The 20,307-nt window shown below is 59.7% G+C and overlaps 1 protein-coding gene across 10 annotated transcripts in view; it reads left to right on the plus strand.

Moving 5' to 3' along the window:
* SULT4A1 (sulfotransferase family 4A member 1) overlaps positions 1-20,307 on the plus strand; it is a 34,991-nt gene that overhangs the window by 9,808 nt on the left and 4,876 nt on the right. For 9 of the 10 annotated variants that reach the window (XR_006886203.1, XR_006886199.1, XR_006886202.1 and 6 more), the window contains exons 2-5: positions 9,592-9,722; positions 11,079-11,159; positions 11,765-11,891; positions 16,544-16,638. Coding sequence is in view for 2 of the 10 variants with exons in the window: in XM_046646665.1 (XP_046502621.1) it covers positions 9,592-9,722; positions 11,079-11,159; positions 11,765-11,891; positions 16,544-16,638 (434 nt within the window). In the remaining 8 variants the exon portion in view is untranslated. Of the gene's footprint in view, positions 1-9,069; positions 9,303-9,591; positions 9,723-11,078; positions 11,160-11,764; positions 11,892-16,543; positions 16,639-20,307 lie in introns of those variants that run through there. The other variant, XR_006886206.1, reaches the window with a different exon arrangement.

Here is a 20,307-nt window from a genome sequence, read left to right on the forward strand (position 1 = left end):
TGTGTGTGGTATGTCGGTGGTACTTGTGTGTGGTGTTTGTGTGTATGTGTGTGTTTGGTTCGTGAGTGCGGTGCGTGTGTATGGTTCGTGAGTGTGGGGGGTGTGTCTATGGTACTTGTGTGTGGTATGTGTGTTGTGTGTCTGTGTGGTGTATGTATGGTTCGTGAGTGTCGCGTGTGTGTATCTGTATGTATGGTTCGTGAGTGTGGTGTGTGTGCGAGCACTCTGGTTCTGAGTCAGACGACGTTTGGGGCCCTGGGTTCAGGCCCTCTGGCATCTGTGACCAGCTAGGGGGCAGCTAACCTCTGAGCCTGCTGCTTCGTGTGTGCAGTGGAGTGACAGTGGCCGCCCAGGGGCTCGTGAGAATCAGGTGAAGACGTGGCCGCGTGGGCTCCCGTGAGAGGGCCTGGGACATGGTGTGCTGCCTTGGCTGTCATGGGCTGGCTAGCGGGCGCCTTAGAGTGGGCTCCTGTCTCAGTTCCCATCCCCTGCAGCCGCGCCACTGACCACACCTCTCTGTGCGCTCCACGTCCGGTGCGTCTCATGGGGATTGTCGTGAGCACTGAGACAGCACGTGAGAGGTTCCTGGGGTGGGGGCAGGTGCTTCACGAGAGTCGCTCCTCTTTGCTCTTTCCTTTTCAAGGGGGAGCGCTCTGGGGCCTTCCCAGTGTGTGCTGGGAGCGTGAGTCCCACCCTGGTGAGGGGCCGGTAGGAGCCCCCGGCCTGCAGCTCGGCCAGCTCTGTTGGGTTGCAGCTTCCAGCGCTTAGCTGTTGCTGTGTCTGAGGGAGTTGGACAGGTCCTGGGTGTGACGTGGTGGTGTCCTGTGACTCTGGAGTGCTCGTGGGTGCACTGATTGAGTGGGGCACACTGAACACACTTGCTCACCTCCGCTTCCTCTTACCACCTCAGTACCTGACAGTCGAGGAGGAGGAAGCTCTGGACTGCTAAGGGAAGGAGAGGTGGGCGCTGGGGTTGGAGGTGCAGCTGAATTTCGGAAGGTCAATGCGGTGGGTTAGCGTTAACTGACTTAGCAGGTGGAGAGCCTACGTGCCAGCAGGTGGGGAGGGCAGCAGGTGTGTGAACCAGTTCCAGCTGCAGAGCTCTGAGAGTCGGATGCACCTGGCACCTCAGAGGGTGGCAGCTGTGATGGGAGAGGCTGAAAACAGGAGGCTGTTGCAAAGACAGGTTTCTTGGGGAAGTTGGTCCAGAGAGGCTGTGGATTTTGGGATGTGGAGTGCAGGAGTAGGCTGGGATGCAGTGCCTTCTCGGAAATGGGGGTCACGTGAGAACTGCACAAGGTTCCCAGCCCCTCCCCCACGTGGCCCAGGATGCCTGTGGTCCCCCAGGGCAGAGTGGAGGCATCTTTTCTGGAAAAATTGACCCCAAAGAAAAGGCCTGTAAATATTTGCATATGGGCATCTCCCATTCCAGCTTGAGCGGCTGCCCAGGCCAGGCTGCTTTCACGGACCCACAGAGCCCTGCAGTTGGCCAGCCTTGCCCACCACAGACGGCCCTGTCCAGTGGATGGACTCCAGGTTAGCACGTCTTCAACCTCCAGCTTGGAGGACAGAGACCTGCAAAAACAAATCAAAACAAAAAGCGGAAGGAGGAGCTCGAAGGAACCAGAGAGAATGTACAGACCCCAAGAAAACTAATGAAACACAGCACCCCCCACCCCTGTAACATCCTCGGAGAGCAAAGACGGATGCGCCTTGACTCCGGAGAGCACCTGCGCTGGACAGAAGCAAGCGGAGATCACGAGGACTCGGGATTAAAAGTGTGACAGTTGACATTTTTAAAAACTTAGTTACGAGGTGTGGATGGTCAACAGAGGCAACATCCCAGGAAGTAGAAGAAAAATTTTTACAAAATTATGGCAAATAAGAGCAAAAAGATAAAATTGCAAGATCTCAGAGTTCCATATAGAGAGAATGGAGAGTATGGAAGAGAGAAAATTATTGAAGCCAGGATTCCCAGAACTCAAGGACATGAGTTAAATTGAAGACCCCCCCCCCCCGCCAGTGTCTGGCACAAAGAATGAGTGAAAGACCACACTGAGGCATGTTATTATGAAATTTCAAAACTGGGATAAAGAGAAGATCTCAGCGCTTCCAGAGACGAACATGGGCCTCGTTCAGAGGAACCAGACCTCAGAGTTCTCAGCATGACACTGGCCGCTAGAAGCCAGGCGCGGCGCTTCCCCAGTGCTGGCGGGGAGGGTCCCCAGCCTGGAATTCTGTACCCGGCTGACTGCCAGGCACGTGCGAGGCAGAGATGGACGCTGATGGTCACGTACAGTGTCAGACGGGTCTCACACTCAGGGACCAGCAGGAGGGTGGGCCCTGCCAAGGTGTGAGGGGACACCAACGAGAGGCCAGCGGATAACGGATGTGTGCATCCAGCCAAGGGAGCTCCAGGAGGGCAGTGGGGGCACGTCCCTGAGGAGTCAGCATTGAGAGCGCCCGTGTGTTTGGCCGTCCGGAGAGGGTTCCCACAGGGTTGGGTTAGAATTATTAGTAGCTACATAGAAAGCCAAGCCAGCAGAGTTTTCCTGTAGGAGAGAAAACCCTGCCCCAGAAGGGACATGAGATCCTGCCTGGTGTGCTTTGAATGAAGCACCCGGGCTCCGAGTTGGACTGAAAACCCGGCCGTGACTGCTCTGGGGGAGGGACGCTGTGTGAGGGAGCTTGGCCGGGTGCTCTCGTCCTCGTCGAAAGTCGGAGAAGACCGTCGGAAGCGTGTGGATCTCGAAGTAGCTCTCTGAGCATGTTAGAAACTTGGGGGTAAGAGAAGAATCAGCGAGGCTTTGCTCTGGGCGGGTTTGGGGAGGGAACCGGGTTTTCTGCTACGTGTCTCGTAGTCATTGACTTTCTACACTAGGTGCACAGGTGGGTGGCTTTGGTAAGTAATAAAAATGAAAATAAAAGAATTCCAGAGGGTTCCAGCCCCAGGATCCTGGTGGTTAGGGCCCCGTTCCGATCAATTCTGATCTTCGAGTGCCGGTTCCTTCTGTCCCCCGAGTTCTGGTGAGAATTTTGGTGGCCTCCACTCCTGTGCTGGGACAGGCCGGGCTCTAGATTTCCTGGGCAGTTCTGCCCAGAACGCCTGTGGTTTCTGATGGGTCTCGGCCCGAGAGGTCTGATGTCAGAAAGCCCTGCCGTCACCGTGGGGGCAGCGACCTGACTGCCTCCCAGAAGTGAGTTCACTGGTGCCAGCAGAAGCCCTTCTGTGAGTGATCGCACCCAGCTGATGTGACGACGGCGCCTTGGAAGCGCATGGCTGTGTTCTCCCGAACGCGGTCCTGCCTGCCAGCCTGCCCTATCTGCTTGGGGAGCCGGCCTCTGCCTCGCCTGGGACTTGCTGGGAGTCAGGCTGGCTTCCTGCTGCGGCCTTGTCTCCCACCCTCGCCTCCCCTGGAGGGTTCAGGCTGCAGGGGGGTGGGCTGAGGCCTGACTTCCCCACCTGCTTTGGTACATCTTGTGCGGGTGGCTGCAGGAGTGGAGGGGCTCCCGTCATAGCCACTGTGGCACCCCCAGTCTCCTGTGCAGCACAATGGGCCCCACACAGGGCTGTACCCCACTGCTGCTCCCCGTGCGCGCTGGGGAGGCCGTGGAGGGAAGCGGGGACTCGCAGACTGGCCTTCCTGCTGCGAACGTGGCTCTCCCCAGCTCCGTGACCTTGGAGTAGTAACCTACGCCCGGAGCTTCCCTCTCCGTAGAGGAACAGGAGGGGCTCATAAGCCCTCCCTCTGCCTGTGCGGGCGCTGCCCCAGACGTCACCTGTTACCCGGGGCGCGGCTTCCACGGAGGGCTCGTGTGCTGTGTTTGCATGAGGGCCGCCCCGTTTGGCGGGAGGCTGTGGAGTGTCTCGTGCATGCAGGGTCCCAGTCGATGGTGCCCGTCATGGTGTTGGGAGCTCAGAGCAGTGCTCAGTTGTGTTGAGCCTTTGTGGCCCTGACCCCGGCTGCCCTGTGAGGCAGTGAGGGGTGCTGCCTCCGTTTTCCAGAAGGGGAGACAGGAACTCCCGGGGCAGCCCTCAGTGCAGGCTTGTTGAAAGAGCAAAGGGGCGGGTGGATGGCCAGACCAGTGGATCCTGAGCGAGGACTGTGACCTGCTAACCCCAGACCTCGCCAGGCGGGAGAGTGGAGGCCTCTGTAGAAAGACCCAGAGCCCGCGTTCAGATCCTGGCCTTCACTTGCCTACTCCATGAAATGGGATGATAGTCCCGTCTCGCAGGAGGTGAGGTGGAAGCCTCTGGTGGCTCGGCTCTGCGTTCGGAGGAGTACCGCGGTCTTGTGCTGAAGCTGACGCACGGTACAGATGTCCAGATGTGGACAAGAAGCCGCTGCAGGGCCCTTGATGCACAGAGTGGATGTGCGTGCCCTCCTCCCTCACCACCGCCCTCTGGCCCCGCTGCACTGCCCGCCTGGCCTGGCTCCCATCAGAACAGCCACCAGGGGGCTGGGGAGGGGGTCCTGGAGCGACTCAGAAGGAGCAACGTCTTCTGCCACCCACACCCCCTCAGGATGAGGCACAGCCAGCCATGAGCTCACAGGGGACACTGGCAGGCGTCCCCGCTGTGGGAAGTGGGCGTTGCTGCCACCTCAGTGCTGGGCCCGAGGCCACAGAGCAGGCTGTGTCCACTCCCTTAGTTACCAGTCTTTCCAGCAGAAAGCATCACGCTGGCCCCCCTGGGTGACGAGCAGAGGGGACTACAATGTGGTCCTGCTCAGTGCTTTGGGCTCCGCCGGGTGTGGATGCAGGTGTGGGCCGTGACCCCGTGCCTCAGGGTTTCGTAGCCCCTGCAGGAGAGGGCAGTTTCCTGTGCAGCTGGGGCGGGCGCTCTGAGCAGGGGCACCTTGGGCGGGCAAGTCTCGGCGCAGGAGAGCGTTGACCTGGGTGGGGAGGATGTGGGAGGCTGCAGGTGAGAAACAGTGGTCACAGACACCTGCATGCCAGACCAATCCCATGTCTGTGGAGAACGGGGAGTCGTTCAGGCCGAGTGTATTTGTTGAGCGCCTGCTGTGTGTCAGGAACCATGTTAGGAATGTGGTAGGAACGTGATTGGCAGAGTAGTAGACCCAGAGGTGCCCACGTCCTCATCCTGGAAGCTGAGAGTGTTTCCCCTTATGCAGCAGCGAGTGATGGCTAAGGCTGCTTGGCAGCTGCCCTTCAGGTGGGAGATAACCCTGGACCATCTGGGCGAGCCCACTGTGACCTCAGGTCCCTAAACGGGAGAGGGAGGCAGAAGAGGAGGTGTCTGGCGATGCAGTGTGACCAGGAGCTGGAAAAGGCGAGAGGACCGTTCTCCCCTGGAGCCTCCAGGAGGGAGCACAGCCCTGCCCACGCCGTGGTTGCAGCCGCGGGAGGCCCATGTTGGCCTTCTGACCTGCAGAACTGTGGGATGACATCTCTGTTTTTTAAGCCGCTGAGTTTGTGGTAATTTGTTACAGCAGCTGTAAAAAGTAACACCTAAGGGAGGCACGCTCCCTGCCCTCGAGAGCTGCCCGGGTTGGCTCCCCAGTCGTGCACAGGGTGCTGAGTGCTGTAGGATAAGATGCCCAGGGCTGTCTGGTGCTGGGAGGGGTCAGCAGATGAGACTAGGGGGCCCAAAGATCAATCTGAGTTGGCCCGGCAGAGGGGCAGACTGTTGAGGACTTGGGTCGTGGGGGTGCCGTGCTCTGGGGGGCATCGAAGACCCCGCCACAGCACAGAATGCCGGAGGGGGCTGAAGAGGGGAGACTGGAGGCGACAGGAGAGCCACTGGGCACGGTGCGGGGAGGGGTGTTGGGGCCGTGGCAGCCAGGAGAGGATGGAGGGGCTGAGCAGGGCTTGTGCTAATGTCCAGGGTGCTGCCCTGGGTGGGACTAGGGCAGAGGCACTGGGCGTGGAGAGGAGAGACCAGCGGGGAGGGAACTGCGTGCAGCTGGCGCCTGCCGGAGCCTTTGAGAGCAGGGCTATGTGACTGCAGAGCTGTGTGGGGTCCAGTCAGGTGCTTAGAAGGGTGTCTGTCACCAGGCAGTGACCGGGCAGTGTCGCCATCATCATCATCTCTAGATGGTCTTTTTCTCTGCTCCTTTGTCGCGTCTTGCCGGCCAGCCTTACACCCTAGGAAGCCCGAGCTCAGTGCGCTTGTCCTGTGTCCTGGGCTTGTCCCCGTTCCCGCCCTCCCTGGTACCAGGCAGGCGCACAGTGTGCCCTCCTCTTGGTTCCAATGAAAGCTGGAGACTGGAAGGCCGAGATTGCTCAGCCACGAATTGGACTTGGAGGGGCTGGAGAGAGGCCGCTCGGGACAGGCCGGTGGGCCTGGCGGGTGGAGAGCTTCCGTTTGGCTCTAACGAGGCTGGTCTTCCCCTGTGGACATTTAATGGAGGCGAGGGTGGGGTTTGTGGAATGGGTTTGTCCGTGCTGGTGGAAGACGTTAACGTGCTAGAACATCCATCTGGTCCTTGCCTATGGAGGCTGCAGGGGTGGGGATAGGAGCACTGAAAATAGGTCCTGAAGACGTCACTCAGAGAGGCCCATTTCGGGAACTCTGCCCACAGTCTGATTTCTGAGGGCATGGAACCCCAGGGCAGCCGCCCTGAACTGCTGGGTGGACAGGCTCACCCGGGGGAGCGGGTAGGCCACCTGGGGGGAGCCACACTCTGGCTCTGTGACCTTGGGCACAGATAGGCCTCAGGAGCCTCATCTGTAAATGGGGGTGATGGTCCCCACTTCAGGTGGGTGGGAGGGGCCTGTGGTGACTCCTCAGGTCCCCTGGGTTTGTTCATTCATTTGGAAAAGGTGAATCGAGCACGGCCGTGTGCTGGCTCTCCTGTTGCAGCAAAGAACCAGATCAAACTGCTTGTGCCCTGATGGCGGGGGGTGTGGGAGCCCATGGAGAAAAGTGAGGCTGTTGCTGCATGGGGGCCTGGGGCAGGGCAAAGGGAGGGAGGGCAGAAGGGTAGTTATGTGACTGGTCAGGAGAGAGCGCCCTCACTCCTGAAGGACCTGGGGGAGCAAGGGGCTCCAGGCAGGGGACCAGCCAGCGCACACAGCACACTCAGAGCAGCACGGGGGCCGGTGGACGGAGAGGCTCGGGGAGAGTAGGGTGGCACAGAGTGCGCTGGCAGGCCTGCAGGCCGTGGCAAAGACCTTGCTTCACTCCGGGAGACGCGAGGTCCTCGGAGGGTCTTCAGTGGACAGGGATGTGATCTAATGTCCCTGTCGGGACGGTCACTCTGGCTGCTTTGTTGAAAACAGACTGAAGGGGGGGGGGTTGAGCTGGGTGGAAGCCAAGAGCGGGGGGCTCTGTAATGTCACCAGGTAGAGGGGCAGCTCTGTGCTCACCTTGATGGTGGAACCAGTGGGGTGTGCTGAGGCCTGAGGAGGGGCCTGAGCAGCTGCCCAGGGTGGGCAGGCCGTCTGCTGAGCGGGTGGGCAGGGCAGGGCGGGCTGTGGGAGGGAGGTGGACGGATGCGGGGGCAGGTGTGGAGCTGGCCCTGGGGGTGGGGCTGCCTGAGGGCCTCGAGGGAGTGTGTGCACTGGGAGAGGAGGGGTTGGCGTTTTCAGAGTGGGGAGATGAGGAACGGGCAACAGAGACTGGGACACCCGAAGTCAAGGGACCAGAGCTTGTTGCGGTGGATCTGGCCAGCCATGTCTGTTTCTTCTGAGGGGTCCGGTGGGGTGATGACCGGGGATGGCCCTGGGTTCTCTGGTGACCCGAGCTAAAAGCCTGCCCGGGGTGGGATCTGCACACACGGGCCGAGGAAGCACAGGCAGCCGCGTTTCTCCCCAGAGGTTACCCTGTCCCTGCGGACCCTCGGTCGGGTGTCCTGCCTGCGCCTGGGGTGCCCGCTCGGGCTCTGCGCTCGTGGCCAGTGTGCGGTTGGCCCTCCGTGTGGGACTCAGGCCCTGCTCCTCATTCCCACGGCAAACGCTGAGATGGCGGGGCACCTGCCGGCCAGGGTGCGGACTGGGCCGGCTGCCCCATCGGCATGGTCACTGCACGGGTGGCCAGCGTCTGGAGGAGGGTGCAGTGCCGTGAGAGAAGGCGAATCGCAAGGTGCTGAGGGCTCAGGGAAGGCCGGCTTTTGGTGGAGATGACGGGAAACTGCTGCGCACAGGCTGAGGCGGGGGGGCTGCCCAGCAGAGGGAAGACCCCAAGGGAGCCTCTGAGGAGGGGGAGCCCGCACCCCAGGGGGCTGGTGCAGAGAACTCAGAGGGCCTTGTGGGCAGTGGGACGGCCGGACTCTGATGTATGAGCAGTAGGAAACCGCGGAAGGGTTCAGGCCGGGGGCCATCCAGCCTGCGCCTGGAATGTGCCGTTCATGAGGCCTGTTGGGGCTGTCCCCAAATCCAGGGCGGGGGGCCTGCCCGAGCCGCATTGCTGGGATAGCCTGTGGGGTGGTCTGTGAGGAGGGCAGTCAGTTAGCAGGTCTGCAGCCCTGTCGGAGGCTGTGGGCCTGCGAGCGCGTGAGGTGTCCTGGACACACGAGTGCTCTTGTCCCCTAGTGGGCCTCTCTCTGCCTTCGATGGTTTGGGTGTCCGGCTGGGCTGTCCCATGTCCTGTGCTTGACACGGGCACTGCCTCCATGCTGGCTGGATTTCCCCCGCAGTCTTCCTTGGGGGAGCAGGTTATGCTGACCACCGCACTGGGCAGACAGGCTGTTTTCCTTTCAATTGAATTATAACGCATATCCGTACTTCCGTGTAACCTCCACTAGACCAAGACGAAGACGAATCGCGGTGCCCCAGAATCCTCCTTGTGTCCTCTGAGTTCGTAACCTTCCCCAGAAGAACCCGTGCTCGCCTCTGTCACCGTAGCTTAGTTTTGCCCGTTCTTGAACCGGATATAAATGGAAACATGGAAAATCCCGTAACAGCGTTTGCTGTCTGACTCATTTTGCTCAGCGTTACGTCTGTGGGTTTCGGCCACGTGCTCAGCAGCAGTTCATGGCTTCCTCGCTGTCTGGGTTCCCCCGCTTGAGTGTCACAACTTACTCATTCCACTGTTGACCCACATTTCCGTTATTTCCAAGGTTCGGCTGTTCTGAGTAAACTGCCAGGGTGGGGCTGGTCCTTGCTGGTGTTGTCTTGGGCGTATACCCAGGAGTGGATTCCTCGGATCACAGGGCATACTCAGGTTTAGCTTTAGTAGTTACCCGGTAGACATAGATTTCATTGTGAATAATTAACTGGCTGGTGAATCATTCCACTGGACCCTCATGGCTCCTGGGTAAATGAAAAGTTCAGCTTCTGGAAGCCTCAGGACTGAGAATCATCCGTTTATTACAATCCTTGCACCCCTGGGGTGGCAGGTATGGCGAGTCCTGTTCTCTTCTCACGACAACCTTGAGAAACACCTCCTGCCCCTATTTAGTGCCAAGAAAAGAGGAACTCAGAGGCGGGCTCGGCCCTGGTCACCCGGAGAGGTGGGACTCAGGCCCAGGTCTTGCACCTCGGCCAGTGTTCTTCCTCTAGACTCAGGCACTCTTGGGACCCCGCTGTGGCCCTTCAGCCCCTCCTTGGGCACAGGCGCTGACCTGAGGGCAGGGCGGGCCGTGGGCCTCCTCCGAGCGCCCCTCACCTCGGCTTCTCTCCCTCCAGGCACAAGCTTGCTGCAGGAGGTGGTCTACTTGGTGAGCCAGGGGGCCGACCCCGACGAGATCGGCTTGATGAACATCGACGAGCAGCTCCCGGTCTTGGAGTACCCGCAGCCGGGCCTGGACGTCATCAAGGTTCTCTCTGGGCAGGCGGCTCCCAGCCTGGAACACCTCTGGGGCGTTGCTGCGCTTGCAGCCTGAGTGACAGTTGCTCCTGTGGGCTCAGGGGGCCCTGTGGGTGGAGGGAGAGCACAGTGCCCGGTACTCCCAGGCAGCCAGGAGAGAGACTGACAGGCCTGAGCCTGTGACAGTGACCCTGAGTGGGATCAGCGGGTGACGTGGGTGACTTCAAGGTAGAAAGGAGGCAGGAGGGAGTAGGGGGTCCGGGAGTCGGGGGACGGGAGGGAGTGTAGGGGCCCTGCCACATCTCCCCTCCCGCCTCCCCACTGGGGCTCACCCTGTCTGTTGAGGGAGCTGGGTAGGATGTGTTTGCGTCTAATATTTGGTACCAAGAATGAAATGAGCATCTCCCCAGCATCCTGTCCATCCTGACCCCTCAGAGGCAGTTCCAGTTCTCTCTCCACCCCTCCCTTCTGCCACCTCTTTAGTTCAGGCCTCATTTCTTATGTGGACCACCTGTCCATTCTCCCACTAGATGAGCATCTGAAATACAGCTCTGATTGGGCCCCCTCATGTCATTGCTCCCCAAATAAGGTCCACAGTCCTGTGTGAGCCGGTCTCTGGACCCCAACTCTCTTGTTGCACCTGGCCCCCTCATACCCCTGTGTATGGCCATGTAGATTCACCCTTCTTGGGCTTGCCCACTGGGTCCTTCAGTAGAGCTGCACCAGGCACCCACTGCGTGCTGCCTTGGCATTGGGGTACGGCCAAGAATGAAACTGATGTGATGTTACAGCCTCAGAGCTGTCATTCTAGGGAGGGAGACAGGAGAGGGGAGATAAGAAGTCATAGTGGTTAAGTGGTCAGCGCCAGACAGGGAGCAGAGTGGGAGCAGCCTTCTTGGTGGGGATGTCTGAGTAAGGCCCCGAAAGAGGAGAGGGCAGAGCTGGCCAAGGGAGGGGCCTGGCACGTTCTGGGAGCAGCAGGCAGGCTGCGTGGAGAGATGTCTGGGAATCCTACAGCTCCCTCTGCACCAAGTGCCTCCTGCTTCCTCTCTTGCCCTTTAAGGACTGTCCCTGGGGCCGTTCCTGGCCACTCCAGGCCGGGTCAGTGGCTCCCCAGTCCTCTGAGCAGACCCCTGTGACCATTTAGTTTGACTGAGGCTGTGGGCGCCCCACAACAGGGACCGTGTCTCGCTCACGTCTGTCCCCAGGGTCCAGCCTGGAGGGTGGTCGTGTCTCAGGTGAGAGTGTCAGGTGCGGTGCTGGCCCTGACGCTGTCTGCCTGGGCGCCGTTCAAAAGGCCCTGGGACGAGACCAAAGTGAGCGGCCGTGCGTCCTCTGATCTCCTCTCCCTCTGACCCCGCTGCAGGAGCTGACGTCTCCCCGTCTCATCAAAAGCCACCTGCCCTACCGCTTCCTGCCCTCCGACCTCCACAACGGTGATTCCAAGGTAACCCGCCCCTCCGGGGCTGAGCTCCAGACAGGCAGAACCATGAGATGGTGGTCTGGCGCAGGCCCGAGTTCCCTGAGAGCCTCGGTGCCATGCGGCCCCGTCAGAGGCCGTCTTCCAGCCTGTGCTGCCGGCCTGTTTCCATGTTTCTGATTTTGGCTTTTCCTACGTTGACCTTAGGCTCGACCTGTCTGAGCGCAGCCTCTTGTCCCTTCAATGCCGAGGACTCGCAGCCGCTTCAGTTTCTGATTTTCCTTGTTTTCTCAGTCGCGTTAGGTTTATGAGGCCCATAATGCTTTCACCAGTGTCAGGACTGTAATTTTTCTGTCTTTCACTTATTTTAAAGAAGTGCTGGAGGACAGAAACATCATAAAACTCAAGTGATGGTCCTAGCAGATGCCATCGCTTGGACAAGAGTGCGTCTGCCGGAACAGAGGATAGCGAGAGAGTGTGGGCCGTGGCGCTCGCGGGGCTGCCCCTGATGCTGGGAGCCGTGCCGGTTCACAGTGCAGGAGAGTGGGGTGGAGGTCACACACACTGCACGGGGCGGCCTGCCAGGGCCTAACCCCGTCCCGCTGTCCATCCCTCCCTCCTTCCTGCCACAGGTCATATACATGGCTCGGAACCCCAAGGACCTGGTGGTGTCCTATTACCAGTTCCACCGCTCCCTGCGGACCATGAGCTACCGAGGCACTTTCCAGGAGTTCTGCCGGAGGTTCATGAATGATAAACGTAAGTGTTTGCGTCTGCGCGGACGTTGCAGTAGTGACATTAGTGCTCGTCCAACGCCCGTGTGTGCTCGAGCTTTCTTCATGCTGCCCCCAGTTCTTACAATGACCATGACCACGCGGGTGGGGCCTGCTCTCCCGCATAGGCGAAGCAGCAGGGGCTGAGGGTCATCAGGAAGCTTGTCTGAGGTCGTAGCTAGGGCACGGCAGAGTGGCCGCCCAGCTGAGAAGCCCTCTTCTCTCCCACGTTGTCGGGGTCCTGAGAGGTTCCTCAGTTAAAAGCATCTTCCTGCCTGGATTCTGAACAGTGAAAACAGGGTCCCGACATCTCTGTCATTGGTGACAGTGGAGGCCGTGGCTTCGTGTGAGAGCCACATGGCCACTGGCTTGACTTAAGCATCGGGCAGGCTTGGCCCCCAGCCCCAGGCCAGTGTGATGGGGCGGGGTATGCTTTGGGGAGGGGGAAGGCAGTGCTGTGTGCTGGAGGCTCCTTCCCAGAGGAGAAGGGTGAATCGGGGCTGGGAGTGCCAGGGCCCTTCCGAGTCTCCCCTCCCTGGGGAGGAGCGGGCCGGTCACATTCCTGCCCTGGACTAGGAAGGAAGCTGTCCCCTTGGTGCGGTCAGCAGCTCCTCCCTGCCGTCCCGTTCCCCCTGCCTGAGGTGGCTCCCCCATTGCCAGCCATGGCAGAGAAGGTACCCGTCTGGGACCGCAAGTGGCTGGTTTAGAGTTTGCACCCAGAAGAGCTTTGAAATGGGTCACATTCCTACTTCAGTTAAACCTGCACGAGACTCTTCCATACCCAAGGCTGAAAATACCATTCCTGTTTAATTTCCCAACTCCAGTAACAGCCTCGTTGCCTGCTTGTCCAACCCCGTCAGGGGTTCTGCAGTGAGGTTGTGTGACATGATTAGGATAAAGTGCGCAATGGAAATCCCAGAATGCAGTGCCCCAGGTTCCAGTGGAACTCAGGGCAGCCGGACGAGGGCTGCCTCCCGAGCCTGGTGAAGACCAGGCCCTCATCAGTGCATGAAACCCACGCTGCCCGCAGGGCCTCCCGTCCTGGAACCGCTCTCTGTTCCCTACCACTGAGTCTGCTTCAGCTGTGCCTGGGGAGGTGGGGCCCCAGGGTAGGAGGGGGGTGGGAGACGGCAGCAGCTGCACCCTCGGGCCCCTGGAGCCTGCTGAAGGCTCTCGGTCCAGCCTCCCTTCCCCCCAGCCTGCCCACCGTCTGGCTCAGGCCCTCGTGGTCTGCCAGGCGTTTGGAGAAAGCCACTCTCCAGGTTCCCAAAGCCGTGTGTTAAGTCCCAGCATGCGTTCCTGCCTCTATCGAAGCAGCCGCCCACGTGGGGACAGCGCCACCATAATGAGCAGGTGTCTGAGTTCAGACTGCCACGTGGTGTAGGGCTTGGACCTTCCTGCTCAGGCCAGAGCAGTGAAGTTATCCCAGAACAGACCTCCCCACGTTTTGAAGGTCACAGCACTGCCCAGCATGGAAGTTCAAGGCCACGCACGCCATGGTCTCCACGTGGGCATGTAGCTTTCCCACGTTCTCTTCACCCTCACTGTTCCCAGCCAGTCACCAAATCTTGGTTCTCGAAGGAGACTTCTTGCCTTCTGTCCGAGGTTGTGAAGAATTTGAAACTTAAGGTGCAGAAGGGCAGTGAAATGCTGCGTTGACTAGTGGAGCAAGGTCAGGGGGGCGTGGGGTGGCCTGAGCCCTCCAGGCAGCGCCCAGCCTGTGCGCGCAGGCCCAGGAGAAGCATGGGGGAGATACGCCGTGGGCAGGACCCCTCCTGGAGGGGCAGAGTGAGCTGTTCCTCTCCCCAGTGACCCTCTGGGGTCAGCGCGGTGATGGCCGTGTCCCCGAGTGCAGTGACCCCTCGTCCTCCCTAAAGCGGGGGTGTGCTTGGCTGTGGGTAAGGCCTGCCCTGTGTGTGTCCCCCTGGGTGCAGGAGAGAGCGGGATGTGCCGGGCTGGCTGTGGGCAGGTGCTGAGGCCCAGGTCGAGGGCCCAGCAGCCGGAACCTCTGCAGTGAGGAGAGCGAGGCCCAGGCGGGTCGGGGTTTGCCCAGCAGCAAGTCTCAAGGCTTTTTGGCTGAATCCTTGTTCTTTTTGCTCCGTTCCTTTCTGCCCATTTGTCGGTGTCGCAATCCAATGTACACGTCAGGATAGATGCGGAGAGGGCTGATGGCCACTCTGAGTGTATTATAACCAGCGTTTTAATATACACATAGCTTACAGCTGTTAAACATACACAGGTGTTCTGGATGAAGTAATTAGCGAATGCCAAGAATTCTTAGTGATTTCTCAAGGAGCCCTCCCTTGGCCTCTGTTTTGATATTATCATGTTATTGCTGTGTTTGTATATTTTATCTTGGAGCATGCAAGACCTCCTAGGCAACGGCCCCTCCTGCTCCCGATATCGTGTCTCCATCTGTGCCCCCGGGCGACTGATGCCTGTCTTAGGTTGCCTCCCCCTGAAGGTCTTACCCGTCATTGGCTAACCGGCCTTCTCACCTCCAGGTCACAGTTTGTTGGCAAGCTTTTTCCAGTGATTATTAACCCTTCCTGCATCAGGGGCAGCTACACCATTTACCCACTCCCTGTCCAGAGCCCCTGCTTCATCCCTTATAAAGGGCTGGCCAGGGCCTAGTTGGCCCCATGAGGGCCTTTTTGTTGTCAAGTGGTCCTCGTGGCCCACCCCTGAGCGGCCCTGACCTGACTGACAACTGGATCCCTTAGGACTCCTCATGGGGCCCTGGCGCCCAGGCTGCTGCCGTGCTGCCACCTGCTGGTGAGATGGCAGACTGACTAGGCTGGCCAGGTACCCTGGAGAACTGGATCCCCGTTTCTCCACCTCAGTCACACACTTGTCTGAGAGGTCATCAGCAGCTTGGGGGTGGAGGCTGCATTCTGTGCTTGAGGTGTGACTCTGGTAGGGTCAGTAGCAGTCCCCTGCCACTCCTGGGCCTCAGTGTACCTCGGCTGTGCAGGTAGGTCCTGTCACTGGCGGGCGCCCTGCCCTGACTCCCTCGGAGCCTGTGCTGGGTGCTGCCAGAGTGGAGGAAGCACGTGCTGCCCTGCAGGCCCCTGCTGAGGACTGTGCTCTCGGCGCTCACGGCACCCACGGTGCAGGTGCAGGCGGAGCCTCAGCAAGGTCCAGCCTCCTGCCCAGCTCACACAGCCGGTCAAGGACCAGAGAGGCCAGCTGCCTCCGTCCAGAGCCCTTGTCCTTTGCCGTTTCACTCTGCTGCCTCTGTCCCATCTGGTCTTGTCCCTGTGCTTCTGAACCTTGACGGCCCTCCCATTTCCCAGGCTGTTCAGGCCCCTCCCAGCCTCCCCTCTGCACTGCCCCCTCCCTGCGCTCCCTTCCCCTCCCCCCTTCCTTTCAGACCCCTCGCAGCCTCCCCTCTGCACTGCCCCCTCCCTGCGCTCCCTTCCCCTCCCCCCTTCCTTTCAGACCCCTCGCAGCCTCCCCTCTGCACTGCCCCCTCCCTGCACTCCCTTCCCCTCCCCCCTTCCTTTCAGATCCCTTGCAGCCTCCCCTCTCCACTGCCTCCTCCCTGTGCTCCCTTCCCCTCCCCTCCTTCTTTTTCTTGCCTGCTTGACCCTCACTGATCCTTCAGGTCTTGTCCCAGTGTGGGAGGGGCCCTCCTGTTCCATGGTGCCCTCTCTGGGGCATTGGTCACACAATAGTTGGCCATACGGTATTGCCATTGCCCGTCCTTGTGTTGGTTTCCTGCCAGGACGGGAGCTCCTCGAACCCTAGAACATGCAGTGGCATTTGCAGGGCCCAGTTAGGTAGATGACTCATGGGTGAGGGAGGGTGCAGGCAGCATGGCCACCATTTGTGGCCGCCCCTCTTAGCTGGACGCGCTTCCCATTGCCCAGCGGGTCCAGGGTGTACCACATTCTGTGGCCAAGGCCTTGCTCTGTGCTAGGTGGAAGCCCCCTTGGAGACTCCCACAGGAACCCTCATGCTGATGGCGCCGCAGTGTGAACGAGCGGTGAGAATCAGTAGTCTTCATACAGAATGTCACAAAGCAGCCTAGCCACACTGATCAGTGTGTCACCCCCCGTGACCCCAGCCCCAAGCGCTGAGGAGCGTAGGAAATGCTCTCGGGCGTCAGGACGGGCGCACTGCCTCCCTGCAGCACTGGGATGTCCTGCTTCTACCTGGGGCTCTGCCTGGTGCCCTTTGCCTGGTGGGACCCCTTGCCCAGATCTGTCGTAGAGCCTCTGCACCCCATCCCAGCCCTGCCAGCAGAACTGGCCCTGCATCCTGTTCCTCTGGGCATCCTCTTCCCAGTGACCAGGTGTTAAACAGAGAAGCTCGTGGGGGCCAGGTGCTGTCCACACCCCAGGGGAGCAGAAGCCCTCACACACGGTCAGGTCTTGAAGGCGTCCAGAAGGTAGGGGACAGGGAGGGCCTGAGGACTGTGGGCAGCAGAGACTGGAACAGAAGGCGAGGCGATGTGGGACCTCAGAAGGCTCATCTGTGGGGCTGCCCGTGAGCACGAGGTTGCTCTTTCCTTCCTGAGTCACGGCACTGGGCAGTAGGAGGGGAGCCTTCCGGAAGGCAGGGAGTGAGGCCACTCCATGCATGCGTGCTTCCTCCCCCGAGGCGCTGTCACTCACTGTCCCCTCGTCTCCACAGTGGGCTACGGCTCCTGGTTCGAGCACGTGCAGGAGTTCTGGGAGCACCGCATGGACTCGAATGTGCTTTTCCTCAAGTACGAAGACATGCATCGGGTGAGTGTGGCGGTATGTGCCCGAGGGCGCGCGGGGCCTGCTCACCCTGTGAACGCCGCAGGGGAGTAACCGCGGTGTCCAGCACGGCCCCTCCAAGGCCCTGGGCTTCAGGGACGAAAGTGGGACTCAGGAGTGGGCCACTGCTTTCCCTCTGGCCTGTGCTGGCCGCCCCGCCCCCAACCAGGTCCCTAGTTCTGCCTCAGCCCCCACCCCAGGGCAGCTTCTGAGTTGGTAACGGGGGCTTTAGAAAGCCCGGTTCATCGTTTTCCTGCCCTGACAGTAGGAGTGGAGCAAGAGCCAGACGCCCTGCTGCCACCCGGCCCCTCTCCCAGTGACCAGCTCGGGGCAAAGGGTGGAGACGGCAGCGTCCACATTTCTCTCCTGTCAGCCTGTCTGCTTTAGAGCAACAGTTCTCAAACTGCTGACAGACCCTGTGGGTTTACCCGTGGATCGATTCATGTGACGAGCGCCTGGCACAGAGCATGGGAAGGAAGTGGGCGGTTGTGGAATGAGTGTGCCAGGCCAGGCGGTGACGATGGAGCAGTGAAGGAAGCAGGACCTCCTGTGCCCTCGAGAGCTCGTTGTCTGGAATGGGGGCCGACGTGTTGTATGTCATGTCGTCAGCAGTGTTGTCATCAACACTTTTACAGGCCTTGCTGTGTGCCAAGTCCTGTCTGAAGTTCTTCGTGTGTGTGTTAGCAGCTGATTCTAGAGCGGCGTCACCCTCTCTGCTGGGGCTGCCGTCTATGGAGGAGCATCCTCATGTTTCTCCTTTCTCACGAGAAGCGGAAGCCAGCCTTCCCCAACCCCTCCCTCTCCGCTTCTTCCCGTTCTCTGCCCGCTTTACTGTAGAACCCCTCAGAGTCGTCTCCACTCCTGCGCCCGCTCCAGCTGCTCTGTCAGGTCACCCGTGACCTCCGAGTTGCTCGGTCCAGCAGTCGCTGCTGGGTCTCAGCTCACGCAGCCTCCTGCCACCACGTGATGGGCCATCTGCCCCTTCCCCTGCTTTCTAGGACGCTGCACTGTCTTGCGTCCCCGCGTCCCTGGCTGCTCCTTTTCCTTGACAGCACACCTGGGCCTTAGCCTTCAGTCCTCGGCTCTCTTCTGTTTCCATCCACACCCCCTCCCCTGGTGACCTCATCCATTCTTTGGTCATTAAATACTCTCGAGACACAGAGCCCCCAGGCCAGACGTGGACCTCTCCAGACTGCATCTCCAGCAGCCCACCGCCCCTTTCTACTTAGACGTCTGGGAGAGGTTGCAAACTTAATGTGTCCAAGCCAACCTCTGGAGCTTCCCCCTCAGTTCATCCACACTTTGTCCCATCTGAGTTCATGGCAGCCAGCTGCGTCCTTTGGGTCTGTCGCTCAGGCTGGGCTCTTGAATCATCCTTTACTTCTCTCTGCCTCTCACACCCTGTGTCCATTTTTAAATCCTGTTGGCTCTACCTTCAAAACCTCTCTCTTGTCTGACCATTTCTCCCCCGTTCTGCCCCCACCTCCCTCCTGAGTCGGCATCCTTTCTGGCCTGGATTATGACAGCAGATGCCCATGTGGCCCCTGCTTCCTCCCAGGCTGCCTACCCTGTTTTCTCGCACAGCAGCACAACTGATGATGCCAACACCAGTCAGATCGTGTCCCTTCCAGACCCATGTCACTTTGGGTGGATGCCTGTCCTCTGCTTCATTGCACACCTACAGGAGAATTCTAGGTGGATTAAAGTAATTTTTATGTGTATATATCTATGTAACCACCACCCAGATAAGATCCAGAACATTCTAGCTTCTTCCAGTTAACACCCCCACTTTCTGGAAGTAACCACTCTTCTGACCTCTGTCGCTGTAGATTAGTTTTGCTTGTTTGTGAACCTCCTGTGAATGGAGTCACACGGCATGTACTTGGGGTCTGTGAGACTCATCCATGCCCTGTGTAGCAGAGGTTGGTTCTTTTTCCTTTCCGTGTAGTATTCCACTGCAGCAGGAATGTGCCACCACTTAGCCATCCAGTGTGGCTGGGCATTTGCGTTGTTTCCATTTTGAGGTGGTCAGGATAAAGGGCCGTGAACAGTCCTGTGTCTCAGTGGGCTTAATTCTTTCTTTTGTTGGGTGTATGCTGGGTCGCTGGTACGGCGGCCCCGCTGTTAGGGTAGTGCCTGCCTGTACACAGCAGTGCACATGTGCAGGAGGAGGAGCCCTCGCCATCCTGCCGTGCACCTACAGGGGCTGGGCTGGCGGCAGGCTCTCCCCGGAGCTTCGCTGACTCCTCGATGAGTCACTTAGAGCCTTTGATTTCAGCTTTGACCCACGAGGGAGCGGGATGCAAAGTCTACAGGAACTTTAAAGCCGGCACACTGCTCCTGCCTGGCTGCTCCAGCCTCCGCGCCAGGCGCTTAGAGGCACATGTCCGTTCTCAGCCTGAGCGGCTCGGGGAAGGGCTGGACGGGGCTCCCCTCGAAGTGAGGACGCCAGCCCTGCCCGCCTGTCTCAGCCTCAACTTGCTGTCCTGCCTAGCCTGTCTGAGTGACTGAATGGCATTCCTGCGAGGGTCAAGGTGTTAGCTTCTAATCAGCAGTCGTTTATATGCTTTTTTTCAGAAACCTCAGTAATGGCCAAGGATGTCTTTCATAGAGATTAAGTGACTACACGTCGCATTTTTAGGAATTCACATTGTTTATTTACATTTTACCCCAGAAAACTAGTCCTGAGTGAAGGTCACTGGTCTCCAGGCGTGTGGAGCGGGCCTGGCGTGTGCTCGCTCGGTGTCTGACGTTAACAGTCAGCACTGGTGCCTTCATTGCCTGGCATGGCCACCCAGGGCGGTCCCACCCCCACCCGCCTTCTCACCCCCTCTGGGCTCCCCAGCGTGTGGCCCCGCGAGTCCTGCCGCAGCCCTTCGGGGTGTTCTCCCCAGCTGCAGGGGAAGAGCCCTGAGTGCGGCCGCCTGGCTGTGCTGGGAGGCCTGGGCACTCTGGCTCTGTGCCATGGCCCACGCAGGCTGGTGCTGCGGCCCCGAGTTCACAGATTGTGGGTGGAGCTCCGGGGGGTCAGGCAAGGCGTCCGGAGCTAGTCTGTAGCCTGGCCGCCGCGCTTGCAGAGCTGACTTGCAGAGCTGGGTTTCACAGCTGTGAAACCGACCTGTGGCGTGTGGCTGGGTGCACACTGGCAAGTGTGCCTTCCTCCCCAAGGTGGACATTATACCAGTGACACGTCCCAGCGAGGGTTCTGTTGGCCACTCCAGCAGTCTGTGTCGGCAGTCCACTGCAGCCCTCTCTTCTGGTGTCCCCTCCGAGGGCCAGCTGTCTTTCATCTCTCGGTGTTTTTTTCTCTTAAATAGAAATGCCGAGTGGCAGGGCCATGAGAGGAGCTCTCGTTACTCTTCTGTTCGTTCTGACATCTCTCGGGCACCCGGTCCTGGCCAAGTCCTGTGCACGGGACTCCCTGCCCCGGGAGCCCCTAACGGGGGGACAGCTGGGAAGGCAGCACGCAGAGCCGAGGGGTGATTACCGGGGGAGTCCAGAGAGGGGCTGACACTTAAACCAGCTCTCACAGGAAACTTCTCTAAGGTTGAGTGAACCAAAGGAGTTGGGCAGGTTTCTTTACCACAGGACTTCCAGAGGCTTGCGTTTGCTCACTTGCTTTATAAAGCTGCAAGGAGGAGACAGCCTCCAGCA

The sequence above is a fragment of the Equus quagga genome, chromosome 19 (assembly GCF_021613505.1).
Source record: "Equus quagga isolate Etosha38 chromosome 19, UCLA_HA_Equagga_1.0, whole genome shotgun sequence".
Lineage (NCBI taxonomy): Eukaryota > Metazoa > Chordata > Mammalia > Perissodactyla > Equidae > Equus > Equus quagga.